The sequence below is a fragment of the Tinamus guttatus genome, unplaced genomic scaffold (assembly GCF_059628265.1).
Source record: "Tinamus guttatus ecotype Peru unplaced genomic scaffold, ASM5962826v1 Tinamus_guttatus_pri_ptg000456l, whole genome shotgun sequence".
NCBI lineage: Eukaryota > Metazoa > Chordata > Aves > Tinamiformes > Tinamidae > Tinamus > Tinamus guttatus.
The window spans coordinates 1,097,994-1,116,619 of record NW_028288990.1 but is presented as its reverse complement, the minus strand read 5'-3'; the positions used below and the strand labels follow the sequence as shown (position 1 = coordinate 1,116,619).

At 39.1% G+C, this 18,626-nt stretch overlaps 1 protein-coding gene across 30 annotated transcripts in view; it reads left to right on the top strand.

The window, feature by feature from the left end:
- The window catches only part of NRXN1 (neurexin 1), a 601,940-nt gene extending 596,482 nt beyond the window's left edge, over nucleotides 1-5,458 (top strand). For all 30 annotated transcript variants that reach the window (XM_088532146.1, XM_088532145.1, XM_088532137.1 and 27 more), the window contains one exon: nucleotides 3,809-5,458. In XM_088532146.1, the coding sequence (XP_088388272.1) occupies nucleotides 3,809-4,116 (308 nt within the window). In that variant the 3' untranslated portion in view covers nucleotides 4,117-5,458. The remainder of the gene's footprint in view (nucleotides 1-3,808) is intronic.
- The last annotated feature ends 13,168 nt before the right edge of the window (nucleotides 5,459-18,626 follow it).

Sequence of the window (18,626 nt, the reverse complement as noted above, 5' to 3'; positions counted from 1 at the left end):
TTTTCCCTGTTAGATTTTAAGCCACTTAGAAGTACAGTCAAGAATAATAACTTTCTACTCCATTATTACACAGTGCAGAGCTGTGGTCAATTGCTGTTATTTCATGCAAAGTTCTTCCTATGTGGTAGAAGAGTTTATTTTAAAAAATCAGTCTCTAGAGGCAATCCAGAAGGTCTGGTCAACACTGTTAAAAGGAAGACTTCTAAACAAGTGTCAGAGCAGTTGGTTTAAGAATGGATCATTATGCGACAAGTTATTTCCTATCACTGTTATGGTATGGTCTGAGCATAATCACAGTCTTTATGATCTTCTCTTGTTCCTCACTGAACCATCCTCAACTTAGTATAGATAGCTTCAGGTGTTGTGTTTGATTCTTATTATTGGGCATTTTGATTAGCCTCCAAGGTATTTAGCTTCTCATCTGCAATCTGAAACTTCAGCTGGGATGAAGTTAGTGTCTTTCAGGTGCTGCAGACACCAGCAGAGACTGCAGTTACCTTCAGCGTAGCAGCCAGGGTCACCCACAGACACCGCTTCACTGCTGGACTAGGAGCCAGTGGCTCTGTCTGCTTCGGCTGCAAAGATGCTGGGAAAGAAAGTTGCATTAGGTGTTTTTCAAAGAGTTTGGATTTCTACAGTCTTACACTGGCCACTGTCTGTCCCTTGAGATCGTCTGTTGTTCCTGCTGGCAGGCGAGATGTGAGTAGGGGTATGATATCCCTTGAGCACCCCAGTCTTTGTCAAATCAGTGAAAGGCAGCAGATTCAGTGATGTTACAACATGTGGATTTGTTTATTTGTGGGTTTTTCAGACAAAACATAGGCTGACCTTTGTCCAGAGCTTACATCTGAGAATGAGGTGCTACTTGCTTATAGCATGTGTTTCCATGAGCATTAAATACCTGAAATGGTCACTCACAAACCCATATGCTTTGTAAAGATGTCCTCTTATTTTCTTATTCTTCATGTGTCCTGGGAGGCCGTGCTAGGTTAAAGGCATGTTTTAAGTTAAATAACAGAAAAACCAGGAAGTTTTTCTGGAAGGAAACCTTGCAAGGAACCCTTGCTGAACTGTTCTTTTCGCAAAAGACCAAACGAATGTATCAAACTTACCAAACAGGTGCATTGAAAATGTTGCACATTTAATAACATTGAGGTAGCAGTGGAATCTTCCTCAGACAGATGGGATATATGAGATAACTGTGAAAATGTTCTTACAAAAAAAGGATGCCATCAGGTGAAAGACAAGAGTTTAGGTAATGTTGAAAAATACTGCTTATGTGCATCTCAGGCCAACTCAGTTATTAAAAGAATGTTTTCCCGTAAGCAAGCAGCGAAGTGTGATTCAGTGGACATTAGTAGTAAAGTTAGTTGTCAGCATTTGGCCCAGATGTCTGTATTTTAAAGAGAAAGAGAAGACTTTTGTCTTGAAAGAGTTTATTCAGTAGCTTCAATTACTTCTCAGACAGAAATTAATTTCTGGAATTCCCATACAGTAAGATAATACTTTGTCTCATTTTCTCTGACTATAGAAATCCTCCGGAGTCTTTATTCTGCAACAGTACACTGTGTCTTGTAAAACAATAAATGACACCTTATGCATAAAAGAATTTCCATTTTCTACAATAGCTACGATGAAGAAACGAGATATAATATAGTCATTGACTACTTTGAGACAGATTCCATTTCCTAGTTAGGTAGCATCTACCTTAAAAAAATAAAATAAAAGAGGCTTCTGAAGTGAAATTTCACGATATTTTGAGTAGTGGTAGAATAGACCAATTGTACCAACTTCTAACAGCTAAGAACTTTCAGGGAAAAATATATAAGGTTAAAATACTATTTGACATGAATGACAGTTTTTTTTGAGTGTTACGGTGATGCCTCTGATCTTTCAGCCAAATAAAATGCCACGTTCTTTAAACCTATGTGGGTAAGTGCCAAGAAGTGGTGCTTTAACTCTAAGAACACAAATCACCGATGAATAAATCATGAGTAATTTCAAGGTGGTGAGGGAGCTAAGTCCTTTTTGGTTCCCCAGCTGTTGTGTTTTATTATTCATTGACCAATTGTGGATGTCTGCTGGCTGCTTTTCGTTGTGTTTGTCCAAACTTTCTACAATTATCTGACCAGGTTTTATGGTTTGTGTGGCATTGCCTTTAATTATGGGTCCTTAAAATCATTGCCTTCCCATCATGTCCTTTACAGTACAAAAAGGTGACTGTGGGGCACTGGATGCTTTCATGCACCTTGAACTACAGGTTTGCCAACAATTAATACATTTCTCTAAAATGCTGCTTGTAGGTGAGGCCTGACAAAGCTCACCTCAAGCATGTAGGCTAATCCTAGTATTTCATAATACTCCCAGTTAGCATTTATATTATACCGAGAGAATTTTCAGCCATGCCTAATGCTTTAAAAGGCAGTTTTTGTGAGCCATCTTGGATGCTTAACAATGGTAGTGCTCTGCACTGCTCAGAGGGAAACCTAGGGTTCATGCACTGCTCTTTCTTGCTCCTGAGCTCAGCCAGACTGGGAATGCTGAGCACAGACACCCTCTAGGATTTTGGAAATGCAGATATAATCATAGGAATATTGCACGGGTTCCAACACTTTATTTTTGTCCAAGACACTAAGTTAAATAAGAAGGTCCATCTCTCCTATCCCTGCTGGAGGAGATTCTGTACACATACCTGCAGCAGAGGGAGTAGGTTATGGCTCTATAAGCACTATGTGTGCTGCCAGCATTTGACCTGGAAGTTCCTCACGGAATTTCTTACTCTGTTTTACTCTTCATGGCCATGTCAGGAGATAAAATGTTTCACACAACACAGCAGTCCTTATCAATAAAATTTTATAGTCTTAAGGCTTGGGTCAGTTCAGTTCATATCATAACTGAGTAAAACAGAATCTGTCCTAAGTGAGTTCTTGGAAAGCTGAGCCCTTGCTTAGTATAATTTGGAAGGGTCTTTTTCTTTCTTTCTTTCTTTCTTTCTTTCTTTTTCTCTGAATAAATTGTTGCTTGAAGGAATGACTAGTATTGGCATTAACGAAGAAAAGCGGAAATAAAAGATGTTGAATGCAAAATTGATCAAGGGCATAGCCCTACTGAAGGAATCCATGAATTAGAAAAGATATGGTAGAGTTGCGTAGGACTGCAAAACAAAAAGAAGTATATATAATTAATTTGAGAAAAGCAAAAATCATCAGGAGTAGAGGAGAAATTGACAGGCTTGTCGAAGGAGGACTAAAGAACTGAGGATATAGTATTTGTAGCAAACTTACTGGCTGTTTAGCATTTGGTATAAGGGACAATTTGTTTCCCCCCCCACCCTCACCCTGTTTACTCATCTTATTATCACTCCTGTCTCAATAAATACTATGGCTTTACATTACCTGAGCATACAAAATAACTCTTGCTGTTGTCAAATTGGAGCAAGAACGTTCCTTTCCTCCCCGAATCAGTGTCCTGGCATTCAAATTGTGGTACACCTGTTATTGCAGGTTATTTAGGCATTCTTTGCTTTGTAATGACAGTTGGACAAATGATACTTTCGAAGGTGAAAATGCAATTTTCCGTGCTCTCCTTTTTCTCATTTAAAAGCCTGTTTGCTTACCCTAGCAGACGTGAAAACGGAACAAGTGGCAAACATGAATGTTTTAGGACCATTAGAGCGACGTGCTTTGATAGACAGGCCTGACCTCACGAGTGTGATATGCAAGATGCACATCCGTAGTGGGTAGATAAGAGTAACTCCTCTGTGCAAGCTCCGTAATAACCTCTCCCTTATTTCATTATCTACCTACAGCAAATCCTACGAGGGCAGGAGGAGGAAGGGAGTACCCTGGCTCGTCTGAGGTGATCCGTGAATCCAGCAGCACAACAGGCATGGTAGTTGGTATCGTGGCTGCGGCAGCACTGTGCATCCTCATTCTCCTGTATGCCATGTACAAGTACAGGAACCGAGACGAAGGATCCTATCACGTCGATGAGAGCCGAAACTACATCAGTAACTCAGCACAATCCAATGGGGCTGTGATCAAGGAGAAGCAGCCCAACAGTGCTAAAAGCTCCAATAAAAACAAGAAAAATAAGGATAAGGAGTACTATGTCTGATCTCAACATCTAAAAGAACGCTTGTATAGAAGTAGTCTTCATTTTATCTGAGACATAATACAAACTTACTTACTTTACTTTCTATGAAGCACATACAAAACAAACAAAAAAGACAGGGAATGCAATCAGAAAGGAAAGACTGTTTTTAAAAACAAGCATCTTATGCTCATGTTTTTCAGAAACAGGAGCTGATAAATTCCCTAACATCCACAGTGTTTTCATTTACTCTGCCTGTCTTTATGTTGCTGGAACATTTCTGAAAGACAATGATGACACCACGCATTCATAAAGCAAGGAGTATTACTACAACATCAAGGCACAATATGAAACAAAACAAATAAATAAATAAATAAAACAAAACAGGAAAAATACGAAAAAAAAAGAAGCTACCTATGATTCTGGATTTAGCCAAAGTGCTAGAAGTAAATTAGTCTTATTGTCAGAGAAGACTGTCATTATATATGGTGACTCAACAAGCAAACATAACGAGTTTACCGTCTGGTGCAGTGAAGCAGTGATTGGAAACTTGCATTTGAATCCAAGTGCTGGCTTTTCTGAAGACTGGCATAGAAGTACTTTCAAAAAGCCCTTTTATGGTTGTGAGGAAAATAGTATGGAGGCCTTATTTTCAAAAACAAAAACATGGAATATAAGGCACATTTCCACAAAAAAATCAAAAACCAACAAAAAACAAAGAAACAAAAACAAGAGGGCATAGATGCAATCATTGGGAAATTTTCATGCACGCTTAATATGTTATTACATATGTTTATATAAAAACACATCTATATGTGCTTTCTGGACTGTGATAAGTGATGTTTTATAGCCTGTTGTATAGAAAATGCAAACTATATCTGCTCTTCAGCCATTTTTGGTAAACTCAATGTTATAAGTGTTGCTAGGTATAGAGAGTTTTATGACATCTGGAGCAACAGACATACTTCAGTTTTTTGCAGCCATTATAAATTGTCACCAATTTTTTCTTTTTTCTTTCCCTTTTTTTTTTTTTTTTTAATTTACAGTGTAGTGGTTATCCAAAGGGGGATGTCTATGAATGTATATAAGAGTCAGCTAATTTTTTTCTTACGTGTACAGCCTCTATTCTGTTGCAATTAAGTTTTAGTAGTTTGTATGAAAGAAGTGGACTAGAAAGCAAAAATATGTATCTACTGTAATTTCTCTTCTCTCTCCTACCCCTATCTCTTGCTCCTGATATGCATCAACGAAGTTGATCAGAATGGCCAATTTTCCTAGAAATTTATACTCATTAATTGGCTAAATATTTAGTGACTTGAAGTGGCCTTTGGCTTCCAGTCAAAGCTTCACTAATGGAGAGCATGGTTTGCCTTACAGAAACCTTGTTCTGAAGAAATTATGAAAACAAATAATTTCTTGAGAATCCTAGGAAGGGTCATACAGTGTTTATGAGGGATTCCGTTACATGAATGAGAGCTGCTACAGCAGTGAGTGGTTAAGATATATATGAAAAAACCAGTAATCAGTTACCGAGGCCCATTTTACTGCAGAATTTACCCTTTTCTCCAAAAAGCAAGTAAACTTGAGGTGCATGGTAATATGGTTCAGGGGTGGGCATTTTGACATCTGAAAAAGTATTTTTAACTAACCCGATTGTGTGATATTGCAAGACATCATAACCAGACTAATATAAGTTGATCATATTTTAATGTAACACATAGCTTTTTTCTTACATATATAAAATTTTAATGTATTTTAGTTACACATACTACATATAATGCTATAATTTACACATTAAGTTCTTTTAGTATTGTTCCATTAAGTTCACAGCAATAATTCATAGCATAACATTTCATTTACATGGAAGTTCGAGGGGAATATATTAGACAGAGGGTAGCTCAATAGAAATCAACCAGATCATTGTGAGACCTCCTGGGAGGAATATGGATGTTCACACTTTACAGGCAGGAAGAAGGAATATAAATTAGCTTTAAACATCAGACACAACACATTTCGTTGTATGTTATTCACTGTAGCTAATGAGCAATGCTTAAAATGGGCACAGCTATCTATCTGAGCGTCAGAGCACTTTAAAAATACATGTAGCTGACATGAAAATACTTCACTTGGAGGCTGACAAATAACACATCAAGGTGTGTAGAAGCATTTTTTTTTCACTAAACATTTACAGAAAAATGAGACCACATCCACAAAATCCATCCCAAATTCATTTCTTAGACCATTATTCACTTGTGGTATTCATGGTTTCTCCCACCTTTACAAGACAGCTGTACTCAGGGAGAGGTAGGATCAGATAAACAGAGGCCATTGAGGAAAGCTTGAGAGTGCATCTAGAGGGGGAGAAGACGAAGTTGAAAGCCAAGTGATGCTCAGAGTTAAAGGATATCAGTGTTTAAAGTTATATGGAAGATCAAGAATACATGTCTCAACATGAGTTTGGTTTGGGCAAGATGAAATGGTCTTTTCAGCTTGATATTGATTGTATTAATGAAGTAGCATGGTCAGGTCAACTTCCAGGCAGTTTGGTAGATTAATCTTTTAACTAAATCCATACATCTAGGAAAAAAAGATCTGCTACTACTATAATAAGCAAACACACTTTTAATACTGTTTCTGAAGGTTCTCCTTTTTCTCTTTAATTTCACTAAACACAAAACAAATATGGACATTTTGGAAGTACCAGTAAGTGGATTACAGATCCTTTGTGTTTTAAGAACAAACAACCATAAAACAACTACCTAATAGAAAATTGGATCCTTTCTCTATAATAACTAATTTGTTTGACTGAGATGGCTTCCTTTCTATGACTGTATTGTGTTGCCTTTTTTAACAGAACACTAAATAACGTGTGGAACTATTTCAAACCTAAGACATTGAAGAGAGGCCCAATGCCCCTAACCTTATAGTGCTTTCTGTGATAGATATTTACAATTTTTTTATTTGTTGCAAGGCCAATTTATTCATTATTGGAAATGCTAAGCAAGTGGAATTTACTGTTTTGTTAATAAAAATGTTTCTTAATACAAATGTTGGCTTGTTTCTTCTCTTGTCCTTTGATTTGAAATATGTGTTTATCTTAAAGCAATGACAACCAAAACACTGAAAGTGGTATAAAGTTGCAGACATTCATGTTAGGATCCTGAGTTACCACAGAGTTCTTTGTGCACAAAATGAAAACCTTCAATTCTTGTGTTCAGCACTTTTGCTTGAGGTTTTTCTTTTGTTTTTGCATTAAATTATTTCTTCTTTTTTATAATTATTATTTTTAATCAGGAACTTAAAACTTGATGTTCCCCTTTCCTGCTAGCTTCTAGAATGAGGGAAAAAAGAATTTCCTAAGACATTTTTTTTTCTCTCGTGGGAAGAAGATGGCAGAAGGTAAGGAAGTGAGATGAAAAATTAAAACTGAAAATATTTTCTCTTGTCTAGAGGATGTTTTGAAATTAATGGAAAAAATAGCATACATCAGATCCTTAAAAAAATCCTAGATAATAGTTACAAAATTTCAACCATAGCTAATCCATTTCATGAGTATTTTCCTATTTAACAAGGCATTTAAATTCATGGCTAACTTCACATGAGCATCTAATCCTATTGATTTAAGCCAGCACCTAAAGTTGCCTAAATGCTTTGGAGAATGAGGATGGAATTAAGCTTTGGGATCTAAACTCCAAAAAGAATTTAAGCGTGCATCTTCTTCTGTCACATCAGTAGCTTCTTTGACCTCAATAGGATTTTTTCATCTCCTTAATTAGGTATAGAGTTAAGTAGGTTAGATAATTTAGGTGCAATAGTGTACAGAGAAACTGGCCCCATCATCTGTTAGTATAAAACTGTTTAACTTAGCATCTAAACTGCTTTATACTGACTGATTACTACTTTTTTGAGGGAGGAGGAAGAAGGGAGAATTAATACAGTATATTCCGTTTAGGAACGTGCTCTATTTATACGCAAAGGATCCATAACGATAGGGATTTTTGTTCTGTCACCAGAAAATACATTTAACTGTCTAGGTTTTGATCCTACACTGTATTTCTTCATTTTTCTTAAGTCTATGTTCTGTTCTCCTTCAGAAAATAAAAAAAGTCTTCTCAGTACCTGCATCAGCTATCAATAGTTTATTGCTTTAAGTGGTGGCATCCACAATCAATCATCACTGAGGCCAAGTAGCTAATAAGCCTCACAAGGTAAGGATAAAAGAAAAAAAATAAAGAAAAAAATACAACAAAAAAGAACAAAACAAAAAAACAACTTGGAACAAGGGAAGCAGGCACTTGCATATGCTGCAAATGACAGCTACATGTATTAACTCTGCCAACATGACCCTATGGCTTAACAAAACAGTTTTAAATTGGGTATCTTAAGTACCATTTTTATACCGATTACAGAAATTTGCTTCTAAAGTCAATGCAGTCCTGTCTGCGGGTGTTTAAAAACCTTATGCTGGGGTTTGAGAGACTTGTCAGTACCATTTTATGTGAGAGCCAAGGCTCTCGGATTTATTTTAAAGCCCCCTTCCCCTCTCTTTGAGTCAAGGGTTTTCAAGCATTTTCAAAGTTAAGATGTTTCTGGAAGGGAAAGAAACACACCATTAAATCCGTTTACAAGTTGTGCGTGCTTGGGGATGACAAAATTGCACACTGCCCTCTTGCTGGTCTGGGTGGTCTCTGCCTAGCTCTGAAGAGAGACCAAAGGTGTCCCAAAGGATTGACCTCTGAGGTTAAAAAAAAAAAAAAAAAAAAAAAGTCATCACCTGCTCAGATGAGAGGCACAGGGTCGGAGTTATCCCAATCCTCTGCCTCTGCTTTTGAGGGACTTTAGCCTTCAGCTGTGTTCTCCAGAACAAAGTCCATGTCCCACCACCTGTTACGCTGCCTCGTATCCATATCTCCTTATCCTCTCATAATAGGGAGATTTCACAAAAAAAGTGCTTTTCCAGACAATGGAGATGGGTTGTGGTAGTGTTCTGCATTTTTTTTTAAGCAAAACACAATACTGACATAAGGGGTAGATGTATTTCAAAGAATGCAGAATTTTTGTCAGTAAATTGCCTTTAAGTATACTGATTTCATGTCAGTATACGCTTAAGAGGTTTAGAAATCCAAGCTGGTAATCTTCAGGAACCTCCATCCTGGAAATGATAAAGATATTACCTTGTTTGTCAAAGAGCTCAGGGCCGACAAAACAGCTGCGCAAAAGCCTCAGCCCAGCAGAAGCAAATATCACAGGGGAAAAAAAAAGGGAATTTGGACAGTCAAAAATAAGAGCTACTGCCTTAGCTGGGCTCTTACAAGCAAGTTAACGTTCAAGAGCATGTAAAATCCTACTGAGCAAGAAATAGCAGAATATATTTGTAATACTTTGGGGCGTAAAGGCTGAGAAAATGCAAGCAGTGCCTGCTGCTTCCCTCATCCTGGGAGGCAGCCCCAGCCAAAGCGCCCCTGGTCAGCAAGGTTATACAGGGTTTTTCCTTCTATCTACAAACAGCTGCGATGAGCCCACATGGTTAATTTTTAGCTAAGACCATCATTTTTTCCCTCAGAAATGAAAACGCACCCACGCGGGGAAAGCAAAGCAGATGGCAAACACGCGGCTCCACAGCGTGCCTGACCCCAGGGCTGGCAACTGGCCCTTGACCAAATGGCTGCCAGAAAGTGCCCCAAAATGGCTGCCATCGCCTGGGACCGGCACGTGGTCTCTCGGCACCAGGGCCTGGTCCTGCTGCCCAGCGCTCCTCAGTCCCTCATCCTGCTGCCCCTGTCTCCCTTACGGTGCTTTTCAAAGGGCGTCTGCTGTACATCCCTGGTGCAGGTTAACTGACCTGCGTAGCCATTTTTCTGACTGTCACATTCATCACAAAAAGTCTTTATAAATGGTGGCATTAATCAATACATTGCCCCACCATCAAGAATAAAACAAATGCCCTCCTGAGGCTAACACTGGAGAAGGGAACATTTAACCATAGTAGATTTTCTTCTGCTCACGCAGCACAGCGTTTGCAAGCCCTGCAGACCTTTTGGGTCACCCAGCATGCAATCCAAGACACCTGAAGTCCAGTTTTTGGATGAGAGCAATACCATTTGTCTGTCCTCTCCTGCTCCCAGTTTCCACTGGCATTGCCCTGCTAGCTCACAGGGAGTTTGGGAATTCAATTAGGAGTTAGTTTACGGCTATTGGGTGTGTTCCCTGCCTGCAGGCCCAGCCAGAGCAAACCACCTTGCTCCAGACAAAGCAGCAGCTCAGGCAGCTTGGTCCGACAGGCATTAAGTCACCCCTCAGCACTGTTGCACTTCTAATTTTCTGGGGTGCCAAATTTCACAGATTTGGACCAGAAAATGGACTGCAGTTGAGCTCCAGTGACAAGGGCTGTTACACTGTGGGGAGAGGACAAGCTTCAGGGCAAAGAAATGTAAAACCTCAGGGAAAAAAAAACACAAGCAGGCCCCAGCATTCCCATGAAATCCTGCTCTCCCTCCTGTCTGCTACTCAGTTCTTTTGGACTCACAGGTGAATTTTATTCTTTGCAGATGATATGCGGAGAGGTAGCAGGTTTGCTGTCTGTCTGCCAGGCCAGGCAGGCCTTTAATACCACTTCAATGTCTCCTGTAGCCTCATTAAACAAAGTTTTTCATTGGGTTCAGGGAGAGATGGCAGCTGTCAGGTAACTAGTTCAGTCGAATCACGGTTGCTGGTGGAGAGTGTTTGGGACAGGGGAGTTTCTGCCTAGCCTTGCTGACATTTGGGAGATATCTGAGTGCAGACTTTTTTTTTTTTTTTTGGGAAACCTTTCAAAATGCTGATAGCACAACTCTTTAGCCATATCAGTTTCTCAACTATTTTAATAATTTTGTCTAAGTAAGGACTGTAGGATTTGACCTCTAGGTTAAGGGGCAAGTACTCCCAGGAGGAATACAGCTAGAGAGCGAAACTGGTGCTGAGGATTTGACTTCCAAGCTGCACTTCAGAATTTTCTTCAAACTGAGTGTCGTCTAGTCCCATGGGCTAAGTGGTAATGAATGGTTCTGATCTATGCCTTGCTATACATGAGTGTGCTCTTTAATATGTCATTATAATGAGGCTACGATGTTTTTTAATCACACAAATTCAAACACGAATAGCCGTGCTAAAGCCCTTCTCTGTATTTTTAGAGGTCTTACGGTCTGTACATTTCAGACCTTCATCTTCCTTTTTACCCCTCACAACCCCTCATTCCTTCTTTTTTTTAACCCAAAATATATGGAATCATAGCCAAAGCCTTGTTTTGTTTGAATAGTTAGAGATGAATTTAGCAGTATTTTTTTAGATAGATGCTGTAGGAGGAAGCCATATTATCAACACTTAGATCACAGCAGTGCAATTACTGACGTGTAGAGATACGCTTTTAGCAGAGTTGGAGCTTGCGATTAACTAGGTGTTAGACTGGAATAAACAGCTTTGGTAGCACTGATTTTGGCCAGACCTTTGGCCAGCTTAACAACATTGAATAGTCCTGGCCTTGGGGAGGTCTGAATGCCCATTTTGTGACAGAGGTCCAGCTTTTAAACAAAGTTTTGACATCTTTCTCTAACCCAATTTGCACCAAAATCAATTCTTTCTTGCAAGGGAATGAATCTTAATTAGTTTCCTAATTTAGTCAGTATTAAAAATATCATGAGGCATTTTGAAATCTTTGCTTATGTCTTTTACAGAGAGGAAAGTTGCCATTTCCATTGATTGAAACTTCGCTCTAGCATACTGTGTATTATTATGAACATTTCATGCAAGTATTCTGAAGTCATCATTAATTCTTTTAGAATTCCAAGACAGATCATCAAAGACAGATGATACAGACTGATGATAAAAGATTCCTAAATCTTAATTCTTGTAAATGATCTTGTTTGTGCTTAAGTGGTTGCTTATAAGCTTTGCCTAAGTTCTAAAAATCAACTTGAAGGATCTTTCTATGTTCCCTATGTCAACTTTTAACAAAAGTTAACTACTAAAGAGAAATGTTGACTCCTAAAAGAGAGAAGTTGACTACTAACGAGATCAAATGAGGAAAAGTGCAGCATAAGAGCTTGGCATAAGTATCTATCTGCTCTATTTCATGATGCAAAACACCCATTAACACAAGCAGTGATTTCAGGCCTACCATGTATCCCCCAGATACATCAGTATATCAGAATATGTTATAAAAACCAGATTGAGAGGAAGGATACAGCCCAGTACAAACAACCTAAATGCAAAATATGAAAAAGCCAATTCAAAGAACCGAAAAACAATCTGATCTCCTGAAATGGCCAGTAGGCTACTGTAGATCTGTAATTTATTTTTGGGAAGTTCTTAATGGAAAGTTCATAAGTTATTTGAGATGTGTAATTCTGGATATCTTACAACAAAATATAATGCAGCCTAGCAAAAGAAGGACCATACAAAAGAGACAATGGAATTTTCAAAATTGCTTTCAAATATTGTGCAGGCTCTATGTAATGCAAGTGGAATAAAATTCTGACTGTGGAACTTTATGACGATATTATGGAAATAAAGTGATGAACAAAGTGACCAGCCATAATATTTGCAACCGTTTGGGAAAATAAAGAGGAAGGATAAAGGAGTAAGGATCAAAATGCATCTCCATACCCCAGATGGACAATAAGGTTTTACTTCCATTGTAGCTTGGTAGTCCCTCAGTTCTGTAAACATTTGGGAGATGTTTGCAAAACTCCTGGGTATATGATTCCAACTGTTTCTTACAGAGCTAAGCCAGCTTAACTTTTGTACCGTAATAAATATCTCAGCATAAGTATGGGGTGCAGACTTTTGAGGAGTAAGAAGCTTTTTCATTATACACTTTTCTAGTACGTGCGGTCAGAATAAAAAGAAGATGGTGGTCTTGATTTAAAAAAAATCCAGTTGCTAATGTAAGTTAGTATCCACGACTGAGCCACTACTGAACATCAAGCACATGCTTGAGGTTTGTGATACTGTGACAGGGTGAGCCAAGATACGCTGCTTCAAGTTATAAATCTGATACAACTTCACAGAAATTAGTTGGATTACAGCCCTCCTCAGAGATATTTTATGTTGGCATAACTCTGTTGACTTCATTGCAGTTATTCATGGTTAGGCCAATGTGAAATTGAGCCCAGCAGTATATATCAATTTCACTGGGATTTACAGCTCAGACCTTCACTCTGCCTGGGACACTGGAAAGAGCCAGACTTTCTCACATTTTTATTCCAGACGGAATGTTAAAATTCCTTCTTTGCAGCTCTTTCTTACAACACAAAGAGCAACAGATATAACCAAAAAGATCTTTCATCTCTCTCTCTCTCTTTTTTTTTTTTTAAAAAGACCGTTGTGGAAAAATTGTTTGAAAGCAGGAACTGAGAGTAAAACTAGGGTCTAACGGAAGTTTTGGCATTACAAAAGCTTGCTTGGGGTGATACACAGTTACCACTTCCAGGATGGTTGGTACACACGGACTCAGCTCCTCCACAGTTCCCTAGGCAGCACAATCTTCCCTCCTCACAGCTGCAAAGGGGAGTAATGGAGGATGGAGCAGAGTGAAGACACCGCGGCCAAACTCTGTTGCACTCCCTGTGCTGGGCCACTGATAAGCCGCACAGTAGTTGTCCAATTCCCATTGGACATATGATAACATGTCTGGTGCTGAGCCAGCAAGGGTGACAAATCACTCCTTTTGGATGAATGTTGCTTGAACTTCACTCATTATAATGTCAAAAACACACCTCCATCCCAAAAGTTACCCGCCTCTGAGGTACGACCACTCCTCACTGAGCATGTGCTCTAGATTTTTGATTGACTGTACCTTTAAATGAAAGTGAGAAACTTTTTCACCAATCAATAACAATATTAAGTATGACTCTAGTCACTCAAGCTCCACCTGAATGTAAAGAAAAGTGTAAAAGTTGAACTAAGGATGAAAAGGAGGAAAGAAGAAACCATCGTAACTCTTGGGTCAGTTGACGGGCTGATCTGCCTTTCCTCCCCTCAGGTCAGGACTCTGCCTGAGGAGACTAAGAAGTGAGAGGGAAGATTCCATCGTAAATTCTGGATCAGTTGATGCGCTGATCCCCCCTTCCTCCCCTCAGATTGGGACGCCACCTGAGGAGACTCGAGACTGAGAGCCCTCTCCCATCTTCTGGGGTGAGTGATGATTGCACATTTGAACATCAGAGCTAGCCAAAAACCCCACGCTGTAGTAGAGACTTTCCTGTACTGACATCTGAAACTGCTTTGTAAATGTTTCGTTTGAATAAATCATACTGTTTGTGAACTCGACTACTTGTTTGGGGGGAGGCGATCGGACCAGCGGTCCACAGCCTGTTCATGAATCCGATACTGCCAGAGTTGAGCTTATAGTTGATCACACTCTTTGGGAACTCAATTTGCTCCTAGGAAGGTGATCGGACCTATGGTCCACGGACTGTTCGTGAATCCAATACTGATTTGATATCTCCTCCCCCCGCCCTCACCACCACTACAGCTTTCAAACTGCAACATTTTACAAGCTTATTAGAAAAATCGGCAGATCTGCAGGGACTAGTCTTCAAGGTGTGTATGTTACGTTGTTACTACAGCAACGGACAGCAATGACAGTGCCAAATTACAGATAAAATGAGTCCTTTTGCAAGACCAGATCACAACTAAAATGGTCTGGATAAATCTGCTATAATTAAAGTTGGTAGAATTAGACTCTAAACAGGGCAAATGTAATTTGAAAATATACTTTATTTTAGAAAAAAAGCACTTCGTGCTACAGAACCTGACAGGTTAGAAAAGTGGGAATATGTGCCAGGTCTTCAGCAGTTCTAGATTTGTTTTGTACGGTTCCACCAAGGGTTGGAACATCTCTTGATTAGAGACTGAGGCAGACCTCTATGCAAGGGGTAGCACAATATTCACAATAATGGCAGAGAAAGGGCTGTGCCTAAGGGAAGGACAGGACTTTCTGAAGACCCTTAATGTAAAAAAATATATAAGGTGCCTTATCTTGGATTGTCTGCTGTGCTCTTCTTTCATCTACTTCTTCCAGGCATGCAGGTGAGAGACACAAGATGCATAGGGGGAAAGGGCCATCTCCTTTAACCTTTCTCTTTTTAACTTGCCCTTCACTCCTTTTCCTCCCTCCGTGGAAGAGGCAGGATCTCTACTCTTGCTAAGGCAACCTTAAAATAAATACTGGATTTGAGTTATTTCAAGCCCTGGACCTTAATGCAGGCCAGCTTTCAAGAGCACACAGTGATATGAGCTATTATGTGCTGATCTTTTTAGAAAAGCTGACCATAAGTTCTATTTTATTTACCAGCGAGCCAGCCTACACTAGAAAGTTTGTGATGCAGAAATACTTTCATAAATTATGCCAACATATTTCCTAGCAGAGATACTGCTTATGCTGGGCAAAATATGCTTTTGGCAATAGAGGCTAAAAAGAGAGAGCAGATAAAATAACAAGGAGAAAGCATTATGTTTGTGTAGCTGTACCTAACGTAGCTCTATTTGCTAATAGAGCAGCATTTTCCTGTACAAGGTGAGAAAGGAACATTTTCCTAGACCAGTACTGCTCTATTGATGGCAATTTCATATTGGTTTTCCTAAGGAAAATAAGGACAAAGAAGTAGAAAGGCTATGAAGAATAAATTACTGAAGTACCATACGCATCTTACTGAAGTATGTTTTTAGGGTTGGATGGAGTTACAGGAGCTCACTAAAGCTACTGTGTATTAGCTGAACCATGGCATCCACACATATGCATGTTCTGAGATTGCCTGACGAGTGCTATGTCTCGCCTCAAGCAATAAGGAGTAAGGTGGAGGCTTATGTATTTTGCCCCCAACTTGGGGGAAAAAACATGCTGATGGAGAGTGATGTCAGCTGAGGAGACAGGTGGTAACTTGTCAAGCCATCATGACTCATTTGTGTTGAATCTTCTGCCTGTACCCTTAGCTACAGTTAACTAGACTTCTAGGCAGATAAAGAAATAACGGCAGAGATGACTGTACGAGGAAAAATAGCTAGCTCTTCAAACACGCTTAGCTACCCAAAAATGCTCCAGGAGTGAGGATAAAAGAAAAAAATACAGCTCAATTAAGAGCGAGTCCTAAATAATTCACTGATTTTTTAAAGTTTTACACACTCTCTCTCTCCCATTGATTTCTGACTCTCCTGCATACTCATCATTATATGGCATATTATTGAATTACTGACTCTTGCCAAAATGAAACAAACTAGTCAATTCTTAACGTTCTTAAAAACAACAGAAAGAGAGGAAAGAAATGTTCTCTTCATTATCTTGATCATATGGTTCAACCATGCTTGCTTGGTATTTTTAAATTGTTGCATTCAGATTTTGAATATCTCCAGCTTCCATTCAATTTTCTGACTATTGGCAAGGTTAAACTTTTCCATAATAGAAAGTCTACACAGTCCTTAAAATCATAGCTATAGACACACTGCATCTTGGGAACTAGGATAGGATTAATTTCATGTAACGCTATCTCATATTTAAATATGAGGCTACTTTAGATATTTTTAATAGTCATTTTAATAGTCACTTTTAATAGTCATTTTAATAGTCATCTGATAGAAATAAACCCTTCCAGGGAATAACATAAACCATTTTAGAAGTCTACTTTGGGAAAATCTAAATTCTGTTTTCACTGCCTCTTGAAAGAGTCCAGACACCTCACATTACAGGGTTTTGTTTCTTCAGTAAACTAACTACTTAACTGGAGCAAGACTGCATATAGCCAGCACTTCCTCTCTGAAAGGTCTTTCAAGATTAACAGATATTTCAAACTGAAGCATGAAAAGGGTTTTGCTCCTGTTTTTTTCTAGGGTGCAGAAGCAATTTAACCTTTTGTTGTAGAAATATTCAAAGAGGGATTACCCTGCACATAAAAAAACTATGAATATCCTCAGCTCCCTTATCACCCTTTGTGGTCAGAATTTATTTAATTTGGGACTACTGGTTCACCTAATGGGCTAGAGAACAGTTAAATTATTTGGGACCTCACAGGAAATTCAGGGCAGAGCTAGTCATCACATAGAAGGTCCCTGAGCCTTAATCTTAACTTGCATATATCTTCCCCTTTCTGTGGTGTGTGAACACCTAGCAAAATCCTGATACATACAGGGGACAGGCCATTCCTCTCTTCTTCTGGAGAGCAGAAAGGCAATAAAAAAAGCAAGTCCATTTCTCATATACTGGAACTGTGAACACGGAATCAGCCCGGAATCCCAAGGCTGATTTAAACTTGGAAACAAGGCCTTGATAAAAATAAACAATATATCATTCATGGAGCAGGATCACTGGAACACACAGAACTGCCATTTATCTGATTACAGGCAGCATCCGATTAAGTATTCTGGCCTTGAATATTTAGGATGTTAGAGATGGGGCAAGGGAAAAACAGAGACAATACCCCCTAGAATAGAGAGCCGGAGCTTATTCTATTCTTCCTTATCTTCTCCTTTTACCTAAAACTTCTTTCTGTTTGAATTTTAAGTATTGGTCTCTTCCAACCTTAAGCATTTTGTGATTCCATGATTTAAGAGCACAAGCTTCTCTGCATAACAGGAATCCTGCAGACTGAGAACAATGTGGATACGCTTCAACCATTTTATACCACACTCCATTCAGTGCAATACTGACTTAAGCGTACCTCCAATAAACCTTTCCAGTGGTTAGGTTGTTTTCAATTAGTTTTAAGCATTCCTGCATTATAAAGCAGCCTTATGTTTTTATGTACTATAAATACCCCATTCACTTCTTTGCAGTATCTATTGCAATTTAGCTATTAAAGAAGGAAAATGGAACACATCTAGTGAACCTTACAGATGCAGAATAAATAAAATTTTACTGTGCATTTCTTCCTCAAACTTTATGGGCTGCTTCCATGTAATTAGTATACAAGACTTGGATTAGGGTCTTGGATTGAATTAAAAAAGGGAGTGTTGGCATTTGCCAGTAGACTTTATCAGAGGTGAATGTAAATATGTATATAGAACGTCTGGCTATAGAGGTGAATGTATACAAACCTGCAGGTAGCATATGATAGTACTATTCTTTAAACTTCTCTCTTAAAAAAAAAAAAAAAAGAGAAAAAAGAGAAAAAAGAGAAAAAAGAAAAAAAAGAAAAAAGGCAAATTTGCGTGGTGCTTCCTGCAGGAGATGGGGAGAAAGATCCTAGATGTTTCCTCTTAAGTAAAGACTACCAAGATGAAGAGTCAAACTTTGATTTCATAGCAATGTAAGTGAACAGGGCAAGCGGGGCAGTGTGGACAGCTGTGGCCACAGGTCCAACGTGCTGCGGCTGCCCTTGGCCTTGTGTGTTACCATAGGCCTGCCTCCACCATCACTGAAATACTGTGTTCCCATCACCAGGGAGACAACAGCTCTGCAGAGTTTCCTCTCAGCTCATCTTTGGGGTCCCTGCCCATGTCTTTCTTTCCAGCCTCATGGTTTTCCCTGATGTCCTTTGCAGCCCAGCAAGCTCCAGCCAGGAGCA